Source organism: Calidris pugnax, unplaced genomic scaffold, assembly GCF_001431845.1.
Source record: "Calidris pugnax isolate Ruff unplaced genomic scaffold, ASM143184v1 scaffold28, whole genome shotgun sequence".
In the NCBI taxonomy this organism is placed as follows: Eukaryota; Metazoa; Chordata; class Aves; order Charadriiformes; family Scolopacidae; genus Calidris; species Calidris pugnax.
The window spans coordinates 14330159-14351981 of NW_015090842.1; the positions used below are offsets into that span (position 1 = coordinate 14330159).

Below are 21823 nucleotides of genomic sequence, written 5' to 3' on the forward strand. Positions count from 1 at the left end.
GGGGGGAAAAATAGGGAAAGCACACTGCCACACAAATGTATATAATTATGAATTTACTAATCTTGACTTATAAATTATATTATCCTCCAGATGTTTGCATTTAATTACAGAATCTGCAGAAAAAGTGCATGTGTGTAGACTCTCCAGTTACTGGATATTCTCCACTTCAATGTCAGAATATAGTTTTCATTGCAACTATACCCTAGAAATCTGTGGACTATGGGGATTTATCCTAAGATTATTTTACCACATTCTGTTAGTCTCTGTACAGCTTCAACAGTGGCATATATTGTCAGATCTTACTAATGCCACATAATTATGGTATTTCCAAGATTTCCTGTGTGTCCAGATAATATTCAGCGTCGTGGCACTGGCCACACTGTGGATGTGGCAATCTGCTACCCAAACATCAAGTTGGATACTTCTTTCCAATGATGTCATTGCACCGTGTATTTAATCCCTTTCCCTTCATAGAGAGAGGGCTTTGAACCAGCGGTAGCACAGTGGAAGGTGCTGGCAGATGGTTGATATTTGGCAAGCTGTCTGCATGAATGTGTTTGTACACACAACTCTTGGCTTTGGAGGCAATCCTACACTAGGCTGTTTGATGTCAGGCGTGGCAGCTGTCAACGAGTTACCCTCTAGTTGCATCTGTTTGTACTTGAAAAATTAATTTAATTGCATCCATAACAAAGAGAACGGTGTATGATCGTGCAAGTGAATGAATCTGAGAGCAGTTATCTACACATAAACCAGAGAAACACTAGTATTTGTGGTCATTCATGCTGCAGGAATTTTCTTTATTGCACCTTGCTCTCCATATGCTTGACTTCTGGATAAATAAGCTTAACACACACAATTCGTAGTTTCTGTAAGTGCTGATATGAATGATTGCTCTCTGAAGATTCTGATTTGCAACCAGCTATCTGTTGCCTTTTTTTCTGTAAATCTGCTATTTGGAAACTCTTACTAAATCTCATAAAATGTCTGCAATTGACCTTTTTTTTTCCTTGTGTTCTGATCATCATCACTGGTAAGGTTATATATTTCTATGTGGTGCTCTTTGCTTCTTCATTTAGCCGATGCATTTAAATTTCAGATAATGACACAGATGGGAAAAGCTGGACTCTTAATTATTGGCTGTTCTGGCTTTATTCAGAGAAAGTTCATTTTAACACCACCAAATGCTAAATAACAGGGATAAATAATACTGGGCATATCTAAAGAGTGGGATGGTCTGTTTCCTTGAAAGTACTAGCTATGAAAAGATTCAGCATACAGATAATTGTACATGAGCACCTCACAGTGAAATTTTAACAGAGATATATAATACACAGAGAGACAAGTAAGTATAGAAATATATATATCACTGGTGAACTGGTATTAGCATAAAGAGTGTATTTGAAATAGTAACTTTTTAAGATTTAAAGAAAAATGGAGAGAAGGCAGCAAAACAGAGGTATGCAAGTAAATTAAAATGGAAGCAAATATCTGTCAGTAAAAGATTTGTTTTTTATCTCATAGCTCATTAAAAAAAATTTTTAAAAATCATCACTTGACTGTAGTAGAGTGGGTCCTCCTCTATACTTCCTTGATACAGTTTGCAATATTCTCTTTTCTCACAGAATCCCCTAGAATAATTTGGATGGGAGGGGATGAAATCCCCACTTTGGTGGATGAATCAGTGTAAATCTTGTGTTTGTGGTTAAATTTCCTGTAAATTCTCATCTGTGGACTCTTGAAGTGAACTGTAAAATTTATCATCAATTTAACTTTTCTGCAGTTGAGCAATTCCAGATGTCTCTTTCAACAGTGTAAATGAGGAAAAAGTATCTGCTTAAATAAGTCCCCAGCTATACACCTTAAATACCTGAAAATACCCTTAAATAATTTAATATTCAGTTGAAACATGTTCATCCAACAGGAAATGTTAATTATAACAAATTGGTTGAGATTTTTATTTGTGTTTATAGAGGGATGTGTTTGAATCTGCATAGGTATGTGTTATCTGGCGCTAATATAATTAAACTTTGGCATATCAATTCTTTTAAAAAGAATTAAGAAACAGCACCAGGATTTCTCTGTCCTAATCTTGTAGTGCTCTCTGATGTTGCTTGTAGGACAAATCTTGCAAAAACCCATCAAAATCCCACCTTTTTGGAGCTCTTCAAATATGTGTCTTGCATAAGAAATAACTTTTATCCCAGGCTTTGTAGGAACTTTTGCATAAATCACATCGTCACTGAATTTGAGACAGCTGTTAATATTTTGTGATTAAAAACTGGTTTAAAGAGACTATTTAAACTTGGGAACATCATTCTCTGGAGGGGAAAAAAGGGTAGAAGGCACAATTTTGGTGGCTGAGGAATAACAACTTAAAAAAAAAAAGCTTTCATTTTCCTTCAGTCACTTGTCATTCTTTCTTTTTTCCCTATAGGTGTCTTTCATTCAAAATCTTGTGTTTTGCGTGGAAAGAGCATATCGTGTGCCGGATTTTGGTGTCTGGGAAAGAGGGAGTAAATACAACAATGGCTGTCCAGAGCTGCATTCGAGGTGGGTGAGCAAAGGTAGCTCTTTTCAGTCCAAGCAAGTAAATGTGATATGAATAAAAAGGATTCATGGGGTGACTTAAAAATAATAATGCATTAAAAGACTGTTTGAACTAAATTAAGGTTCTCTAAAGACTGAGGGATGTATTTTGGGAAAATGTGAAGCATAATTTCATCATCATATGCATGCTGAAATAACCACATAGATGCTTAGCTATTTGAGTATTCAAATTCCAATAATTATGTGCAGCTGCATGCATATAATTCCAAAAATTGTGTTTAGAACAGTTCAGACTCTTGAGGCATGTGCAGCAGATTGGATTCACTAATAAGTTAAGGAATATCCTGATTTAAGGAGGTGTTAAATGACGAGTCTGGATTTTCTCATCTCTACCATGGTGGGAAGGAAGATGCTGGACACTGTGGAGGGATAGCCTCGTGCACAGGTTCTTTTCCAGGTTTCTCAGATGCTACAAGTAACTGGACATTCTGATCCCTGTCCCATGAGACAGGAATGTTCTTAACATTGTAATATTAGAGTGGTCTGGTTCACTTCAGTGGAATTGCTCCCATGCTGTCTGTCTTGAAGCATCAAATCTGTAATCTGACAACGTGCTTTTTTTAGCTTTACTATTGTTTTCTTCACTTTTTGCCTTGTGAGATTTTGTTAATCATAAAAATGGCTACAGCTTGGATATTTTAGGATTTTAAAAATATCATCGATACTGATAAATATCATGGGCTTGTTAATAATAATTCATGGGTTTCTTTCAGTCTTTGACATTGCCAAATGAATCTCTGTTCTCATTTCAGAATGAAATAATTTTTCTTAGTTCAAATGCAGACGTGTATTTTAACCTATAGATATAATTACATGCCATTGCTGCGAAACACTTAATTTAGGTGTATTTTTTCAGGGCTTTTGTAGAAGTTTAGTGCCAGTATAACAAAAGAAAACTCCAAGTTGTTATTATATAATTTGCTGTAGTAGTTTGGGGTTTTTTCTTCCTCCTGTGTCTGTAAAATTGTTGTTCAAATTGTTGAATGTTGAACATTCACTTAAAGAATCATATACTTCCTTCCACATTTCACCTTGTACCAATTCGTGAAAGGAGCACTGAAACTCCTGTGTCTCCTGTTCTTTGCAGCATTCTGGGCATTCAGTATGAGAATTTCCTCCAGGGAAAACTGAACATCTTTTAACCAGATGGAAGTGGGCACGTTGTCTTGTCTTAATCTAGACTGACATTTATAGGTTGGTTTTTCTAAGGGTGAAGTTTTATGAGATGGACTGAGCCAATCTAACAGATCATTGAGCTGGCACAAAAGGAAGTACAGAGCTTGGTCCTAATTTAAGAAGTAGACTTTGGCCATCAGAAACAGGTATTGCCCCTATTTTTCTTTCCTTGTGTGCATGTTAATACTGTGCTTCATTGTAGGAAGCCAGTAGACAATTTCCCTTGTTCTCATATATCAGAAAAATGGAAGAGGAACACGCGTCAAAAGAAGTATTTAGATATTATTGAGGAAAACCCTGGGTATGCTAAAATATTCTATATACTTTGTTATGTTCCTATTTTAGCATATCTACCTGAGAGAGCTCTTAAAAAAAAAAAAGCCAAACTAAAAAAAATTCAAAAAGCAATTATAATCAATTGGGGTTTGACTGATTATCATCCATCATAATGTACATAGAATCATAGAATCATAGAATGGTTTGGGTGGGAAGGGACCTCAAAGATCATCTAGTTCCAACCCTCCTGCCCTGGGCAGGGACACCTCCCGCCAGACCAGGTTGCTCCAAGCCCCATCCAGCCTGGTCTTGAACCCCTCCAGGGATGGGGCAGCAACAGCTTCTCTGGGCAACCTGTTCCAGTGTCTTACCACCCTCATAGTAAAAGATTTCTTCCTGAGATCTAATCTGAATCTTTTTTCTTCCAATTTAAAACCGTTTCCCCTTGTCCTATCATTACACCTCCTGGCAAAGAGTCCCTCCCCAGCTCTTCTATAGGCACCCTTCAGGTACTGAAAGGCTGCTATAATGCCTCCCCGGAGCCTTCTCTTCTCCAGGCTGAACAACCCCAGCTCCCTCAGCCTGTCTTCATAGGAGAGGTGCTCCATCCCTCTGATCATCTTCGTGGCCTGTCTTCAGTGATAAAAGGCTCCAAAACAGTCACTTGAGTCCATGAATAGTAACTGGAAATTATGGCCCATGATAGAAGATGCAGATATTTTAAGTCTTCACATGGTCTTGGTACTCTGTCTTAGTATGCTTCTAATACATGATAAATAGTGAAACAGTCTGTGGACCAGGTCTTCTCTGATGTATGCAAATTGATGCCTTTTACTGGCTCAAAGGCAAGATTTGTAACAGCTTTTATTATAGAGCGATCCCTTTCTCATACAGCTGAACTTGTGAAAAATTAATTTGTCCTGTAACCATTTGATCAAATGGCTCTCCAGGCATCTGCTCAGTAGCTCTGCAAAATGTTTTTGACATCTCCCGTATGTACAGCAAGAATAATGAAGTTGCCGAAATGCCGTATCTTCATATTCCAAATCTAGGACTCTAGAGCCTCGATCTTGCTCTTCACTGTAGTGTAGGTATTATATTGCTATAGTGCTGTCCTTCCTTCTTATATTTTGTTTTGTCTAGTGATGAAATTAGTATTATTGTTGTAGGATTGGTTTTTTTTGGTTATTGTTTATTTTTATTTCTAACATCCCTTGTGGTGTTTGATGTCCCATTTGAACTGCACAGTACTTGGTGCATGGAGGCAAGGAAGTGAATGGGAAGGGGATTAAGGATGTGTATACTTTAAGGTGTGTTTTGATTAGCTGTTGCTAAGAATATGCAAATTTTAGTGTTTGCCCTTAAGTGTTTTACTAAGTGGGTAAAAGTTTGCTGGGAATTCTGAGTGACGTTTAAGTGAATTTACAAATGCGCTTTTAGCAAGCTGGAAGTATAATTTCTCTAGGTTAGTCTCAGCTTCTCCTGCCCCAAATGTGCATCAAGGTCAAATGTTCCCCATAGTATTTTGATTGCAAGCCTGCTCTTGATAATCTGTGACAAATCACAATAACTGTCAACTACAGTAGGTCTACGGATTGCACCTGTGGTGGTGCAGTATGGACGTTAAGAAGAAACCTTTTCACTGGAAGCACAGTGAAGCACCAGAGCAGGATACTCAAAAGAAGTTTACAGAATCTCCATCCTTGGAGTTTTTTGAGACTTGTCTGGATGAGGCTATGGTTTACTTGAATCAATCTTGGTTATCATGTCTGGCTACAAGAGAGATTTCACGTTGGACTAGACGAGTTCCATATGTCCCCTCCAACCAATTACTTCATGAGCCTGTGAAATTTTCAGAGGAATATTTAAAGAGGGTTTGGGTTAGATTTTGTTTAGGGGCCATCACCAAGTAATCATCTTTTTCTCTGGGAACAGAGGTCTGGCAGATTAACTAAGCATGTTCATAGCGAGTTGCTGAGTGGAGGAAGGAACATATTTATTAAAATATGTTTTACTTTTAGTTCCTACTGTTTAAAAAATTGCATTTTAAACAGTCCATTTTATTCCATTATTAAATTGTAGAGTGTGAAGAATGTGTTTTCTATAGAAAGACATGAACATAATGTTTATTTTAAAACCTCTTTTCTTATTTGGTCAACAGGAAGGCGTTAATGAAACAAGTGTCTGAAGCATGATCATAGTTCTGAAGTGTGTTATGTTGGGTGATTGTTCAGTCTTTTGAAGACATATTTGATGCTACAACTGATCTCAGACTTTTTTTTTTTAAAGTAACTTGCTCCTGTCAGTTACCCATGAATATTGTAGTAATCTAAGTAGCGCTTGTGTATGTGGTGAAGGGAATGCTTGATATACCATTGTAATGTCAAGAAATATTATGTGATGGGGGAAAGAAAGGAGTATTTTAATGTTGAGACATTTATATTTTCATTTGCTAGTAATATTTGTGAGAGCACTGAAGGCTCCAGGGGCTTTGAATAACTAGAGGTAGAAAAATTACTAATCACTTACAGTAAGTATTCTGACATAATGACTGAGAATGTAAAATGGAAATGATTTCAATGAAGGAATCCATTTTTGTTTTCAAATTTTTTCAAGCAGGATCATCCTATTTTGTAGATAGGGTGAGTAGTTTTACATTACCTGAATACCAGCAATTGTTGCTGTTGAACAAGTTCTCCACCTTTTGTCAGTATTTTTTTTCCTGCTTTGAAATTATCTGACTGTTGGTATTAGAAGTGTTATTTGGAAGGGAGAAGAGAATATAAGATTTTAACATTTGATACGGATTTCAGTGTGTGAGATTTCTCTGATTTTCATTTGCTATGATTTGATAATAATACTTAACTCCTAACAAAAGTTCTGTTCTGAGTCATCACAGCAATTTTTTTGATCAATTGCTAGGTAATTGCTAGGATAATTAAAATAGAGTGATTGTTAGAACAATTACATTTTTGTTTAGGTATTTGAAACAAAGCCAGAAAAATAATTATATTCAAAACACTTCTGAGCTCAGTTTATTCCTTCATTACCTTCTCCAGTACCAGAAGCTTTCATCAGCAGAAGATACCAAAACTGAGGGATTTCACCACTGTTTGATGGCAGCTGCTCAGAGCAGAAGTTAGTTAACCTAATCAGCTTTCTCTTGTTGAACCAATTAGAATTAAATCCCGTGAGTACTACTTCTGGCAATGTTTCAGAAGGAAGGATGGAGGTTTGTTAAACCTGTTGGTAATAGTTGAAAAGAATGATAGTCTGAAGTCATTGTCTAAAATACTTCAAATATTAAAACCAACCCAGGTAAAACAGTATTTTAAATAAACAAATTCGATAACTCTGCATTTCATTTTTTTCATTATTTTCTGTGCAACCGTAATTAGCTTCCACTTTAAAAGTTAGTAAATTTTATATGAATAGATAGTACAAAACAGTTTTATTTACAGTAAGGTAAAAAGTTTGCTCTGATCCCAGCATAGAGAATAGAGGAATTAAAGCACAGTCCCTGATTGCAGTTTTCCGATACTTGGGTTGCTGTGTGTTTTTTGGCTGGAGAGTGCAGTTGTTTCTCAGTACCATCCCAACTCCTCTTACACAGAAGTTTGCGGATTGTTAGTGATTATTTTCTGAATTTTTTTTCTAACTCAGTGTTGCTTCATTAATTATTTTTATAGACAAAATATCTAGGGCTGTCATGTTGGGAAAGTATATATTTCTAACTGTTGTTAATTTTATTATTTCCCTGCAAGTGGAGTGTAGACCTCAGGCTCTTAAGGATGCTTTAGTTTTTCACAGTCATTACTGTCACTCTGCCAATGTTATTCTCATGTTATCTGGGCACACGGATCCTCTGACAAACTATTATTTTTCCCAATTCTTGTTTGGCAGTACTGCATAATTTTTATCCCAAATAAAAGATGGTAAGAAAAAGAAAAGTCTGGTTGGCTGAGTGGATAATCACTTTTAGAGAAAAAGGGATATAAACTTTTAACTCCTTTTTTGTCGTCTTTTTTTTTTTTTTTTTTTAAGAGAGTATTTAAAGGAATTACTGTGCTCATAAATAAACTGTTACATTAATTTAGTATATTCTGTTTTTTCCCAGACTTCCCCAGTTCTTAAAAGTCCAACTTTTCAAGCATCTATATATAGTAGCACAGATGTTTGAGAGTTAGTTTTTTGTTTTATGTGTGTGTGTGCTTGGGTTTTTTTCCTCCAAATTTGTGTACTTAACCCAATTGGAAAAAGCACAGTAGCTGCATCTAAATGGTCATGAGCTGAGGAGAGTGTCAACAACTTCCTCTCCCTTATAAGGGAAGGCTTTATGGAAAGATGAACCTTTCAATTCTTCTTTCCAGTGATTTTTATCTTGCTAAAGTTGGAGGCTTTCTTCCTGCCGTGTTGATCTATGTCCTCCTACTATGTTCTGTCACTTTTGTTTACCCTTGCGGTCTTTTTTTAACTCTGAATCTTTTGTCATGTCAGCCTGATTCATTCTGCTTGTTCCTTTTGCAATCTTTTGCTCTATGTCTTCAGATTTGTTAACTTTTAAGGATAACAAGGTAGACATCTATACTTTCCTGTTAGTCTTCTGTCTTCCTTTTCTATTGTCTCATTTACGGTCTTATTTTGACTAAACATATTTCAAATTAGTTCTAATCTAGTTGGAAAGCAGAGCTGCTGCCTAAAGGAATGGGCAGTTAGGGAGAAAGATGGAACTTCATCTGAAGGAGGAGCTCAAAACTGGGATAGTCATTTAGGGATAGCACGTGGGGTGTTGGTGAAGGCAATAAATCACTGTTGTAGCTCATATAGAAATGAAGCAGAGACAGATAGGGGTGCATTGGTGAGAGGCACTGTACTGCCTTGGAGACAAAGGCATAATTCACAGTTGTGCTAGGCTTTGTTTTACTGGATGCTCTTAATCTGTTTCACCAGACTGTCTAAGAGACTGTAAAAGGTGATTGTTTTATAACTAGGCTTCCGTAGTCTTTCTGGTTCCTACCCTTCTGTGTCACCACTGAGGAAGCAGCACAAAGCCCTTTCCCTGCTTTGGGTGCCTGTATTCGATAGTAGGACTATCAGAAGGCTGGTAGCATTGTACATTACGTTTTTAAATTCTAGCACTGTTGGGAACCAGCTCGTTTAATATTTTACTTTTTGATGCCCTGTGACCTTAACATCTAGAATTTTGGAAACAGCATGCAAAAATTTAGCATTTTATGTGGATGTTAATGCTTTAGATCATTATTGTAGTTGAATGGACACCTGTGAAGTTGGCCTAGTTATAATTATGTGTTCTTTAAGACAGTATTTCAAAACTCTGCCCTCCACCATATTTCAAATTTCATATAAACCTGTCAAATGCACGTAGAGTTCTATTGGCTTATCTTGAGCTTTTCTTTAAAAACCGAAAATCGTCAAAAGTGTGTGTGTGCATTGAGAGGGAATGCTGCTCCCTCCTCCCCTTTTCTTTTTTTAAATACACACAAGGAAGGTCAAAGACTAAAGTTTTTTTAATTAAAAGGCCTTGCAAAAGTCTTTGTGTGTATATTTTTATATGTACTGTGTAATTTTCATAAACAGTAATAAATTATATTTCAGTATATAATTTGATTTTAAAATTAACATATATATCATATTGATAATATACATATGTTATCATTATTATGATTTTAGTAGATAAGACTAGTGCTTAATGTCTCTAAACATGAACGTAAAAGCTTGTTGGTAGTATTTCTGGGCCTTGTTTTCTTTGTGATGAATGCTAGGCATGGAGTATGTGAAATAGAAGGTGTTTCGCTATATGGCTGACATCATGTTTAGAAACATGAACGTAAAAGCTTGTTGGTAGTATTTCTGGGCCTTGTTTTCTTTGTGATGAATGCTAGGCATGGAGTATGTGAAATAGAAGGTGTTTCGCTATATGGCTGACATCAGAAAAGCCTCCTTTTACAAATTCAGATTGATGAGTTCTTTTACTACATGAAAAGTTAGACAGAATCAGTCTTTCAAAGTTTAATGCTGGAGAGCTGGGTTGAAAAATTGTGCTGAAGTGAATCCTTTGTTAATAGACTCTTAGCAAGACCTTGAAATCCATAATGCCAGATGTCTAGTAGCAAGGTGAGAGCAGAAGTGCTTTTGCCAGATGGTCTCTGACATTTGAAGACAAATAAAAATGCTGAAAAGTATTTTCCAAAAAAAGCCCCAAAACAACCCACCACCAAACAACCCCAAACTTGCTGCTTCATCATGTTGTTTACATAAAGGTTAAGCACAAAATTCAAATTAAGAAAAGATCATAGCTGTGAAAGCTGTCAAACATGTTAAATTTTGGTCTGGGCTTGAATTCTGATACCTCTGGGTGTTTTTGTTGTTGTTTTGTTTTCTCCTCAGCTCTGTGGGACTGGCAAAAGCAGCCTTAGAAGCAATTAATGGTTTCAATCTCTTTGGAAATCAGGTAATAAAAATTGTCTGTTTTCTCTCTCTCTCTCTTTTTTTTTTTTTTTTTTTTTTTTTTTTAGCAGTAATGATCTACACTATGAATCACAGGATATTTAGAAATATTTAGCACAGTTAGATAGATTGCAGCTTTAAAAAATGGCAGTTTGCAAAGTGATTGCATGTTTCAGGTACAGAATTTGTCTGATAAAATCATTAGTGCCCTTACTGTCATGAATTACTTTTATTTAAAAAAAAATAAATATCTAAAATAATTGTCACTTATTCTGAAAAAAGGCTTGGTTGCCAAAAAGGTTTTTCATACAGAATTTTATCTGTTGGTCATAATACAATATAATTGTAGCTACAAGTATTATGTTATGAAAAGTTTAAACAAGCTACTTGTACATAATCCCACTTTTTATTGGCTTTTAATTTCAATTTGTTGCATAGTGGTAAAATCTTTTGCCATCCTTTTGTATGGCTTGGATCAATGAAGAAAGCAAGTCTTTTCTTAGATTTTTATCTTTGGCTTGTATTCCTCTTCAATGTACATCTTTTTTTAGGTGTTACACCTACAGTAGTCTGTACCTAAAATCTAAGAATACTCTTTCAAATTAATGATCTAGAAAATCTACAAATGAAAGAGATACATCGTTGTCAAGCTAGTGGTGCTATTAATGAATGGAAATGAAGGGTAGGAGTGCAGCTGAAAGAAAGCTGGATGGCATCAACTGTGTGTAGATGTAGTTATAAAACTTGCTGGTGAGTTTTGTCTGTGAATCATGTGGAAGGGAGGACAGGTTGGTCACCAGTGGGCGAGCTCAGGACAGTGAGGAAAGCCTTCCTATTGCACTGTTCTCCTGGAACCCCATCCTTTTTGATTTGTGACTGATGGACCTTGCCCACATGCCCAAATGTCTGTATTTCATGAAAAATAAACATTGATTGATGAAACGTGCTTTACCTCTTAGGGTTGAGTAATGCTGACTTTCACATGGTGATATTTGTCTGTTTCAAATATTCAACTTTAAGAAACTGGGTTAAATGCAGTGGTTTGCCCTAAATAAAATAGTACAAAGGAGAGAAGATACGAATGGTTAATGGTAAATAAGGGGAATTCTCAGGTGCTCTTTGTGTGAGCTAATGAGCATAAGCTTGGTCAACTGTCAAAGTGTGACTGGGAGACAGTCCAAATTAAGTTCCAAGTTCCTTTCTGTACTGCTTGATTTATTAAAACATCCTTAGTTATTTGTGTCTCCATTTTTCTATTGGTGAAATGGAAGATACGGATCAGAACAGTCATATACAATAATTATTGGCATTGTTAAACAAAAAGTTCTTCCTTATAGTTTATTCATATAAAAAATAACCATTAAACTAGAACTTCTTAGAGCTATTCAGATGCCTGTGATGAAAAATATAAGTTAGAAATTGTTTTAAATAGTCAGCAACAGAGGTAGAAGTATGATTTATTAAACAATCTTATCTATTGATGGAAAGCTCTACCACTACTATTAGACCCTTCTTTATCTTATGGCATAAAGCAGGAGATCTTCCTAAATTGACTCTGTAGACTTGGGCATCCATTCCAGTTTTTGTGGATATCTCTTTGTGGTGGGGTTTTTTGGTGTGTGTTTGGCTGGTTTTTGCATCTCTCTGTTTGTGCTGGTGCTGTAGTACAGTGGCTTGTCCTGGTGAGAATCCACCCCTCAGGAGTTATTGCTGGCAGTTTGCTGATGAGTGAAATATGAAAGTGCTCTTTATACGTGCACAAATACACCGTTTCAAAAAGACATAGCCATTTGGTTTAGTTTGGGCTTACTTGATGTACATTTTAAAAGCTGATACTATGCGTCAAGAACTAGGAGCTAGTAAGGACCTTAAATAATGATCAGACATTACACACACATTGCCAGTATTTCAGGAAAAAAATGTTTATCTGCAATCTTTACCTTTGCAACAGCCTCAAGCACCAGTAAATGAATCTGCTGGGTTTTTGTTTTTTTTTTCCAAATGATTCTTTTTAAACTAAATTCTGAAATGGTTGAATAAATTGCTGAAGCAAAACCAGTTTTAAATGCTTCGAGAGTTTATTTCCAAGATACTTAGCATAAAGAGAAACCATTTTGACCTTCAGTCTGCGGCAGAGTTTGCCTTTGTGCTGAGCTCCAGCTGGGTTCCCATAGCTTGGAGAAATCCTGCTGAGCCCCTCAAGAGGAACTGGTTTGCACCTGCAACTCCACTCCTGCAACCTGCATAAATCAGTGCTGGGCACAGCAGCCTGCTCAGCCTTCCCATGCAGATTTTTCCACTCACGCTGGGGATGCTGGAAGAGACTAATAAATACAAATATGTAGGATTGAGGCTGTGCTTGCACACGTGCGTGTGTGTGACAGATCTTTGAGGGTATCACGACAGGGCAGTTTCCCTGTGCGTTCCTGGGAGCAACCAGAAAAGACAAAAGAAAGGTCACTTATTGTTGATACTCACATTAAACTGTTCCTTCCCTCCATTCCCAAATTAGTGTATATATCTGTAAGAACTCATACTGCTTTTGTTCTGTATCAAAGCACTGCTTAGCTAATATTAAAATAATTTTAATGCATCCTTTGCTGTACTTTCTAGGTGCCAGATACGATAAAGAACAATTATAAATTGAATAAATTACTTTCTGTTTAATCTGAATTTGACACGCTTTAATGTTAAAAGGATTTCATTCATGGTTTTTAAATGCTGTTCAATTTCATCTCCATCATACTAGAAGTATTTCATAAAATGTGGGAGTAATAACCATAAAAATATAGTCAAGCTGTAATCCCAATGTTCCCTCAGTAAAAGATTTATTTACACATTGAGAAGAGAATTTCCAGTATAACAGATAAATAAGTTACTTAGTTTGTCATTATTTTGCTTTATATCCTATGCTAAATTTCTTAAATTCATTCCCAGTGTGTTGTATGTCTCTGAAACAATAGCTATAAATCTGTATGGAGTGGTTACTGTGTATGACATAGGCATAAGAAGTCTGCTATAACCCGTAACTGTGCATTGATCATAGCCAGACCCTGAAATCACTGTATTCTCCTAAGTTCTCCTGAAGTTTGTCTGGAAGAACTGTAAAAGTGGGCCTGGTCGGTTGGTTTCTTTACTTCTTTGTTGATTTTACATTTAGAATGCAGTGTGAACTGGTTGCATTTCAGTTTATGTTTTTACTTAATCACGTTCAAATCATCACCACTAAAAGTGCTGTAACTTATTTTCTCTCTCTGTGGGCTTGATAGGGTTAACCCAAACCTCTGGTTTCAGAGTAGCACAGCATATGAATAGCTTTAAATTTTTACCATTAATGTAAGAATTCCATTTTAGCTACAATACCTTTTTGAAAAAATTATGTATCAGCAAAAAATCTACATAAGAGGACGTGCGTTTACTGACAATGTGAGTTAATGAACTAATTAATTAAGTGTGTGCATGTATGCACTACAATGGGACTGCTAGTGACGAGATGAATGCCGTTTTGAGTCTGACCTAGTCATAGTATAATCAATTCTTTGTGTATGACCTACATGTTCTGTATTAGTGTGTGGAAAAAATCATATTTTAAAAAAATATCAAGCCTTTGTAAAGTGTCCTTACTGCAGAACTTTACAGGCTTCAGAGAAGCGAAAAATAGTTCCTTTGTAAAACCAAGATGCAAATGCAAATCAGAATCCTTTAGTGAAGCACAGATTTTGAAAGTGCATATTCACATGCGTAGACAGATTGCGGTCATTGGTTTTTGTAATCCCCAAAGAATCCTTTGGTGAAGCACAGATTTTGAAAGTGCATATTCACATGCGTAGACAGATTGCGGTCAGAGTTTGTAGATGAATTTAGAGATTCGTGAATAATCAGAATCTGGATTAAGAAGAAAGTAGGAGGAGAATAATAAATCATCAAAGCAAATGTGATTATTTATGTACGTTCTTATCTCAGCACTATTCAGTATATCTTTCTAGAACGATTAGGAGAACAGAGAGATTATTTTCTGTGAGGACAGTGAAAAAATATGTTTTGTTTGGCCTAGAAAAGGAAAAGCTGACTATTTGCATGATAGTTATTAGAGTGTGTGTGAAGAGTAAGGAAGAAAATCCTCTATTATTTGGAAAGCCAGATGAGTGGATGCTAGTACTGGCACAGAAAGATGGGTAGTTAGCGAGTTATGTAGAAACTTAGTTGGAAATTTAAGTTTTTAATAGGTAGAGTGCGTTCTGGAACAATCTTCCTAAGAGAACAGTATAGCAACGAAACTGACTGCTTTTTAGGAGAAATTTGATGACTATATGAAAATTGATGGGATGGTATGGTATTTATGACAGTAATGGAATGAGTTCAGTGTTAAATGTCTTCCAATGGGGCAGTGATGCTGAGATTCATTATCAGTGACGTCTATGAAGATATCCATTCATTAACAAGCTGCATTGAGTTTCCAAAAAATCGCCTTCTGATAATCCTTTTAAATGCTGTCGATTCTTTTTAAACAGTATCTCAGCTATTGAATTTTTCTGACTTTTTCAGGAAGTATCAAAAAGCTGACAGAGAGATATAGTGTAAAGTTACAGAATTTTACTAGGAAATGGGTTTTGTGAAGGAGTAGATGCTGACAACATTGACCTTACAATAGCTGAAAAGCAGGTAATTTTTATTTGCTGTGGAAGCCCTTTCCTAAAGTGGTATTTCAGGTGAATATCTAATTTTTGTGTTCTAACTGACTGAGAATGAAATATTCACCATCACTATATGAAGCATTTCCTGCAGTCACAGGGAGGGGCAACTAATTTTTTCTTTATCCTTAATACAGTCATTGTTTTTCAAGAAGTAATGGCAGAGTTGATAGCCTGAATGAATCATGTAAGTCATGATCATTAGGGAGATAAAACCATCTGATTTTGGCTATATTTAAACACGTTTGAAAATTCAAAATGTTTTCAACTTGATATTGTGGTACGTTTTTAGATTAAAATTACCAGCTACCAGATTATTACAGTGTAACCTAAATAAAAGAACGAACCAGTTTCACCAGGAGATGCTAATCTTTCTTCCCATCCCTTTAAATAAATTTAATGTTCTGTTTACAGGGCTGCTCTTGGTCTGTTATATTTGTGGATTTTGATGCCCATAACCGTAACAGACAGACTCTCTGTTCATTGCTGCCCCGAGAGTCAAGGTCTCATGTAAGTAATTAAATGAAATTCACCTCAACAGAGTGTGGAGAAAATAAATGGATATGAACATAATTCTTAGTTCTATGATGGCCATTATGTTCTGCTTAATAAAATCAGGAATTTACTAGGAAGATATTAAATTTTTTGCTTCTTAGATGTCACTGTGATGTAATTGTTTTTCTGAAGTGGAATTATGATGGTGTTCTTTATTTTCTGAATATTTAAGTTAAAATGGTAGCCTGTTTGTAGCTTTCTAAACAAGTAAAAAATAAAATTTAAAGTACTATTGATCTGCAGTAACTTAAGTAGGATTTGCAGGATTGGTAATTGTTTTTCTTTTGGCCTACTTCCCACTATGCACTCAGTGCCTGCAGATTTGAAACATTTTATTTTAGCTGTAATTCATTATTCTATCTAGAAAAGAAGCCTTTAAGGTTGGCTTTTCATAAATTGCTGAATATGGAGGATTTCTTGTTATAAGCTACTGTTACAAATAAATATTTCCTCAGTGAGTAAATCTAAGTGACATAAATATAGATTAATTAAAAAAAGAAATCTAATTCAGTATTAGCATCAAAGGTAAATTTGCTTTGTGAAAATGAGTAACTTAAAATGAGTGATAATAGTTTTACTGCTTTTTTTTGTTCCTTCTGAGGTATAATAGCATTTTTGTTCATGAAACAGACTATTAATCTTCAACTTTAATAGTTTACTCATTGTGTAGAAGAATTATAGCACAGTTGTAGTACTGGATAATCAAAATAAAAGGCACTGTCAGCTGCTTTTTTATAGTCTAATAGTCTTTTAGAACTCTTGCTGTTCATTATTGGTGGAGACTTGAAATATTCTAACAGAAGCTGGTTTCATAAGCTCTTTATGCTATAGAAGCAATCATCATGTCCTTTTTTTTCCTTTTTTTGGGTCACATCAATGATATTGGCGAAAATATGGTATTTTAAATTTTATTTCTTTCTGTTACTCAGCAGAAAGGAATAACAAAACAGTGCGTGACATAAGAAGTAGAACTTAAAACTACATTTTTGTGTTTCTGTAAGCTCACCTGTAGTCTTGATTCAGTAGTCAGTAATTTTTCTTGTCTTTTTAATTCGTTATATTTGCACATGGTTCTTGAGAAATGCTACTCGTATTTTTTCCTGAAATTATTCCCTTATCACCTTAATTGCAAATCAAATAGTCTTGTTTGTTACAGCACCTGAAGAATATTCCTGAAAAAAAGCTTTTCAGAAATCATAGTTACTTCTCAGCATTGCACCTTTATAAAATGTTTGTGATTCTTTTAGAGGATAGGATACCCAAATGTTTTTGTTTCCTCCAGGAATGACCTGGAGGATATTTTTTGTTTCTAAAACTGCAAAGTTCTAGAATGCATTCACTTATCCCTGCAGATTGTCAACTGTAAAGTAGGTCAGATTTTGAGTCAAATGAGTTCTCTTTTAAACCATACATCTGAATATTGGGTTTGTAATTTATCCTTATGCATCTTTAGAAGCCTTATTTTGCACACTTTTTTTAATATATTAGTACTATGATTTTGATAAAGATTATGTTCCAAATACATATTTCACTTAGTAAGTTAAACAGTCTTTGTTTGTGCATCAAATAATTGCCAGAGATCTAATTAAATTTGTAATGTGCTATTTCTCCTACTCCTACAGAATACTGATGCAGCTCTTTTGCCCTGTCTCAGTTATCCTGCCTTTGCTTTGGATGATGAGGTTTTGTTCAGTCAAACACTAGATAAAATTCTTAGAAAATTGAAAGGAAAATATGGGTTTAAAAGATTTCTGAGAGATGGGTACAGAACAGCGCTGGAGGACAAAACGCGACGTTACTATAAACCAGCAGAAATTAAGGTAAAGGAATAACTGGGCTATATAAGGCCAAACTTTGGTTTTCTGAAATGCTTAGGTAGTACTTAAAAAAAAAAACAACAACAAAACCAAAAAACCCAACCAAAAAAAAAAAAAAAACCCAACAAAAAAAAAAATCTCCAACAAAATCCCTCCAAAAGCAAAAGAAAACCCCAACACCAAAACCCAAAACTCAATCCCCAAAAAAACCAAAAGAAAAGGAAACAAATAGGGACCCCCACAAACAAAAAATATATCTCCAACAAAATTCCACCGAAAGCAAAAGAAAACACCAAACCCCAAATCTCAATCCCCCCAAAAAAACAGAAGAAAAGGAAACAAATAGGGACCCCCACAATCCTATTTGCAGTTTGAATTGGACAGTGATTCCTAATTGCTTCAAGTGAAGGAGATGCATTTTGTAATTTGGTGTGTGCAGTTTTGAGAGATTGCTAAGTCAGCAAGTTACTCATTGATTTGTTTTGTAACGAATGTGCTTCCATTTACATATAGGGTACAGCTGATTTCACATAACAAATAAGGAAGTTATTTATCATTTTATTTAATTTCACAGCTGGCTACAGTCTGAGTGTATGGAAAACAATTTTGCTTTTGACCACAGTGTTTATCAGTAAAGGTTATCTAAATGAAAATTTACTTTTTTTTTCCCCTCCATAATAGTTTCCCTGTGGAAAATAAAACCGATCATATAAATATTCTGCTTGAGAATGAGACACAGCATACATAAAAGCACAGTTAAAGTGCCCATAGAATTAAGAAGCCGTAAGCTAAATGAAAAATTGATCTACTAAAATGATTGTTGCAACCATGTTTGTCTTTTGTGGCTTTGAAATTATTCAATGGGATGTTCAAATACATTTCCTTAAATCAAAATGATGAAACGTCTGATGAATTTTCCTTTTTTTAGCTTTTTGATGGCATTGAGTGTGAATTCCCTCTGTTTTTCATTTTCATGATAATTGATGGTAAGTACAGCTTTACATTCCTGTTCTTTAAAGGTATTAGATGAGCTCTCAGAGCAAGGATACAAATTAATGTTCCTGTCCTGCCAAAGTAAACCATAACAGTGATGCTAAATATCTCATTTAGAGTTCTGACTCATGGCTTAAAAAACCCCAAGCACCCAACCCCTCTTTTTTCAACATTTTTAATGTGAACTGTTTTTAGAATATAACTTGATATGGGTTTTTTAAAAGCTTAAGTCTGTGACATTCAGTCCTGCATTGCCTTTTAAGCCTTAAACCTTTCACAGTGCAGCACAACTTCACAGCAGCACATAAGAGAAAAGGAAGTAGAAGAGAGAACACGTTGACAAACTGAATGTTGCAGCAGGTCTTTTCAAGTTGGATATTCTCTAGTAATTGAAACAGAATTCAAAAGAGAAGAAAGCGAACCAGAAAAGGCCTCGTTTCTCTTTGAAATGCCTGTGCTTCCTGGCCATGTTTTTCCATGTAGCCAGTTAGTCTGACTTTTAAAAAAAATTAAACGATACCTAGGTAACTTATCAATGTAAATATTCCATCTAAAAATCTTTGGAGGGGAATTTTTTCAATTTACTACTCCAAATTCCTTCTGTATTTATTTATTGGGGTTTCTGGGCAACTTCTAGATCAGTTTGCAACCCTGTCCCTAAAGATTTAGAACCCATTGTTTGTCTCCGCGCTGGCACACAACCTCTGCTGCTGCCTTCTGCTCTAACGAAGGGGTTGTTTCCAGCTCGTAAGAAAGTGGCTGGTTCATGATCCCTGTGAGATTTAGCTGTAGCAGTAAGTGAGGACCTACAGTCTAATGTTTTACTTTTCATCAACTAGTTAGTGTGTAGGTCCTAACCCATTTAAAAACAAACACTAGATTTTTCTTCTTCTCGAAGAACATTGATCTCATGGAAAAGTTATTTCTTCCATTAAATCAATTACTGTCTGTTTTTTTTTAGGAGTTTTTAGAGGAAATCCTGAACAAGTAAAAGAATATCAGGATCTTCTGGATCCTTTGCTTCAACATACATCTGAAGGTACTGTCTGATAATCATTCCTCTAAAACACTGGCTTTTTACTGATCTGAATTTATTGAAATACTGGCATTCCTATTAATGGATATTGCAGTCAGAGGAAAGGAGAAGTAATAGTATCACTATGTTTCCTGGTGGCAAAATGCTAATACAAAAATAGTCTCTTTCATGTAGATACTTTACATCATAAACTGTCATAATAGAAGTAATGTTACCTGGAAAAACACTCTCATATAAATGTAGGATTTACACTGTACCAGCTCATTCCTCCCATCCTTCGCCGATGCTTCGTTATTTACAAAGTTCACTTTGATTCTGCAGGAAGATATTAACTCCCAACACTCACATTGTTTCAGTGTTCCCCCTGGATACAGTCGATTGTTACTCGTGTCATTCACTGTCACTTAACTTCACAAGATTTTAAAAAATAATTTGGTATATACATATGAAATGGGTTTTAGCTTAGAACAGTGAAAGTGGCAACATGTTAATTTTAATATAAATGTTCTCGTACTTAAATTGTGCACTCCAGAATGTCTGTGGAATTGCAGACAAGACTACTGATGGCCTACAGGCACATCCATCCAAAATTCAGTTGAAAGAAAAAAGAAAAAGACCATAAGTTTGAGTGGGAGGAAAAAAATGTCCCGAGAACAGAACAAGCTTCAATATACTGACAATCCAATTTTAAAATGCTGCATCTTTAGTCACCTGTTCTTGACATCTGTGGGTATAGTTACACAAGTAGATGCAGAATATTTTAGTCTGGCTTGTTCTTTAAACTTAGAATAGTTGTTAAAGTGAACTAGTTTCTGCCAGAAATTCAAAGAATTCCTTACCAATTTTCATTACGTATCAAGTTTTCTGACCTTGCTGATCATTGCTTTTTTCTGGTTATTAATGAGTATGTGAAGTTCCATGGACACTAAATTGATCTTGTGGTTCCTCTTGCTTAATGTCATCATAAATTTCTCATCTTAAAGTTTGATACCTCACTCATTTGAATATTCTCTCTCTAATAACTCTCACTTTTCAACTTTTCTCAGTTTCTTGCCAGTAATTTTTTTTTGTCTAGCAAACAACCAGACACTGAAACTTTATTCTGTTCTTCACCTGTTCTTTATCCGAATAAATGAAAAATTAAAGCAATATTAAGGTGAAATTTAATTTTGCAGAAAGCAAATACTTTTGTGTTGCATGTAATTAGGTCAGTCATTTGTAATTATGTTTCTAAATTCCTGACTCTTGTCGACTTAAAGAGTGTTGAAATAAAGGTTGTTTATCTACAGTGACCAGTAATACCTGTAGCACAGTTCTAGGTACAAGATATGCTATATTCCAATGAAGAAGTCATGCCATTTTGTTTCATGATGTTGGTTTTAACTTGTTTTTGCATACTTGCAAAAACCAATACTTTTCATTTAATTGAAGACCAGTAATACCTGTAACACAAGATATGCTATATTCCAATGAAGAAGTCATGCCATTTTGTTTCATGATGTTGGTTTTAACTTGTTTTTGCATACTTGCAAAAACCAATACTTTTCATTTAATTGAATGTTTGACTACTTTTGACTAAGAAAAAGTTGTCTGATACTGATCTGTTGTTAAACACAGGGAAAAACCCCCCAAGTGTTTCTCTGTGATGCAGCTTTCATTTCTTTTGATTATGGTTTGTTATCTCTACTGCATTTTGCTTTAGGGGAGAAATATTTAATTTTTCTTGTTGCACAGTAAGGGGCTCCGCAGACAGTGTGCGTGTTCGGGGAAAGAGTCTGTGGAAATGTTTGGTGAAGAATAAAGTAGTTTAATATTGCCCTGGGTCTCCTGCACCGATTGTGGTTTTGAGAGATAACAATGAATGACAACAGTCTTTCAGTTCGATTACATTGTTGGTAGGGTATAATTTTTCCTGGTTTGAATTCCCTTCAGCTTCATTAGGGGACTGCAGTCAAATGCTACGGGAAGTGGAATTTATTTACTGACTGTACTTATTTCAAAACTCCCTAGGGTGTCCTGTTGTACCCAAGTATTACTATGTGCCAGCTGATTTTGTTGAACTGGAAAAGAAGAACCCTGGCAGTCAGAAACGGTTTCCCAGTAACAATGGACGCGATGGAAAGTTTTTCTTGTGGGGACAGGCAATTTACATCATTGCAAAACTCCTAGGTAAGAGGCTGAGGAAATTCTGGCAGGTTTTG

General features: G+C 35.5%; 1 protein-coding gene across 6 annotated transcripts in view; it reads left to right on the forward strand.

Annotated features, from left to right (window-relative positions):
- PHKB (phosphorylase kinase, beta) overlaps positions 1-21823 on the forward strand; it is a 79267-nt gene that overhangs the window by 21498 nt on the left and 35946 nt on the right. For all 6 annotated transcript variants that reach the window (XM_014942367.1, XM_014942365.1, XM_014942368.1 and 3 more), the window contains 7 exons: positions 2438-2553; positions 10471-10534; positions 15636-15731; positions 17399-17596; positions 18522-18579; positions 19548-19625; positions 21633-21791. In XM_014942367.1, coding sequence (XP_014797853.1) covers positions 2438-2553; positions 10471-10534; positions 15636-15731; positions 17399-17596; positions 18522-18579; positions 19548-19625; positions 21633-21791 — 769 coding nt within the window. The remainder of the gene's footprint in view (positions 1-2437; positions 2554-10470; positions 10535-15635; positions 15732-17398; positions 17597-18521; positions 18580-19547; positions 19626-21632; positions 21792-21823) is intronic.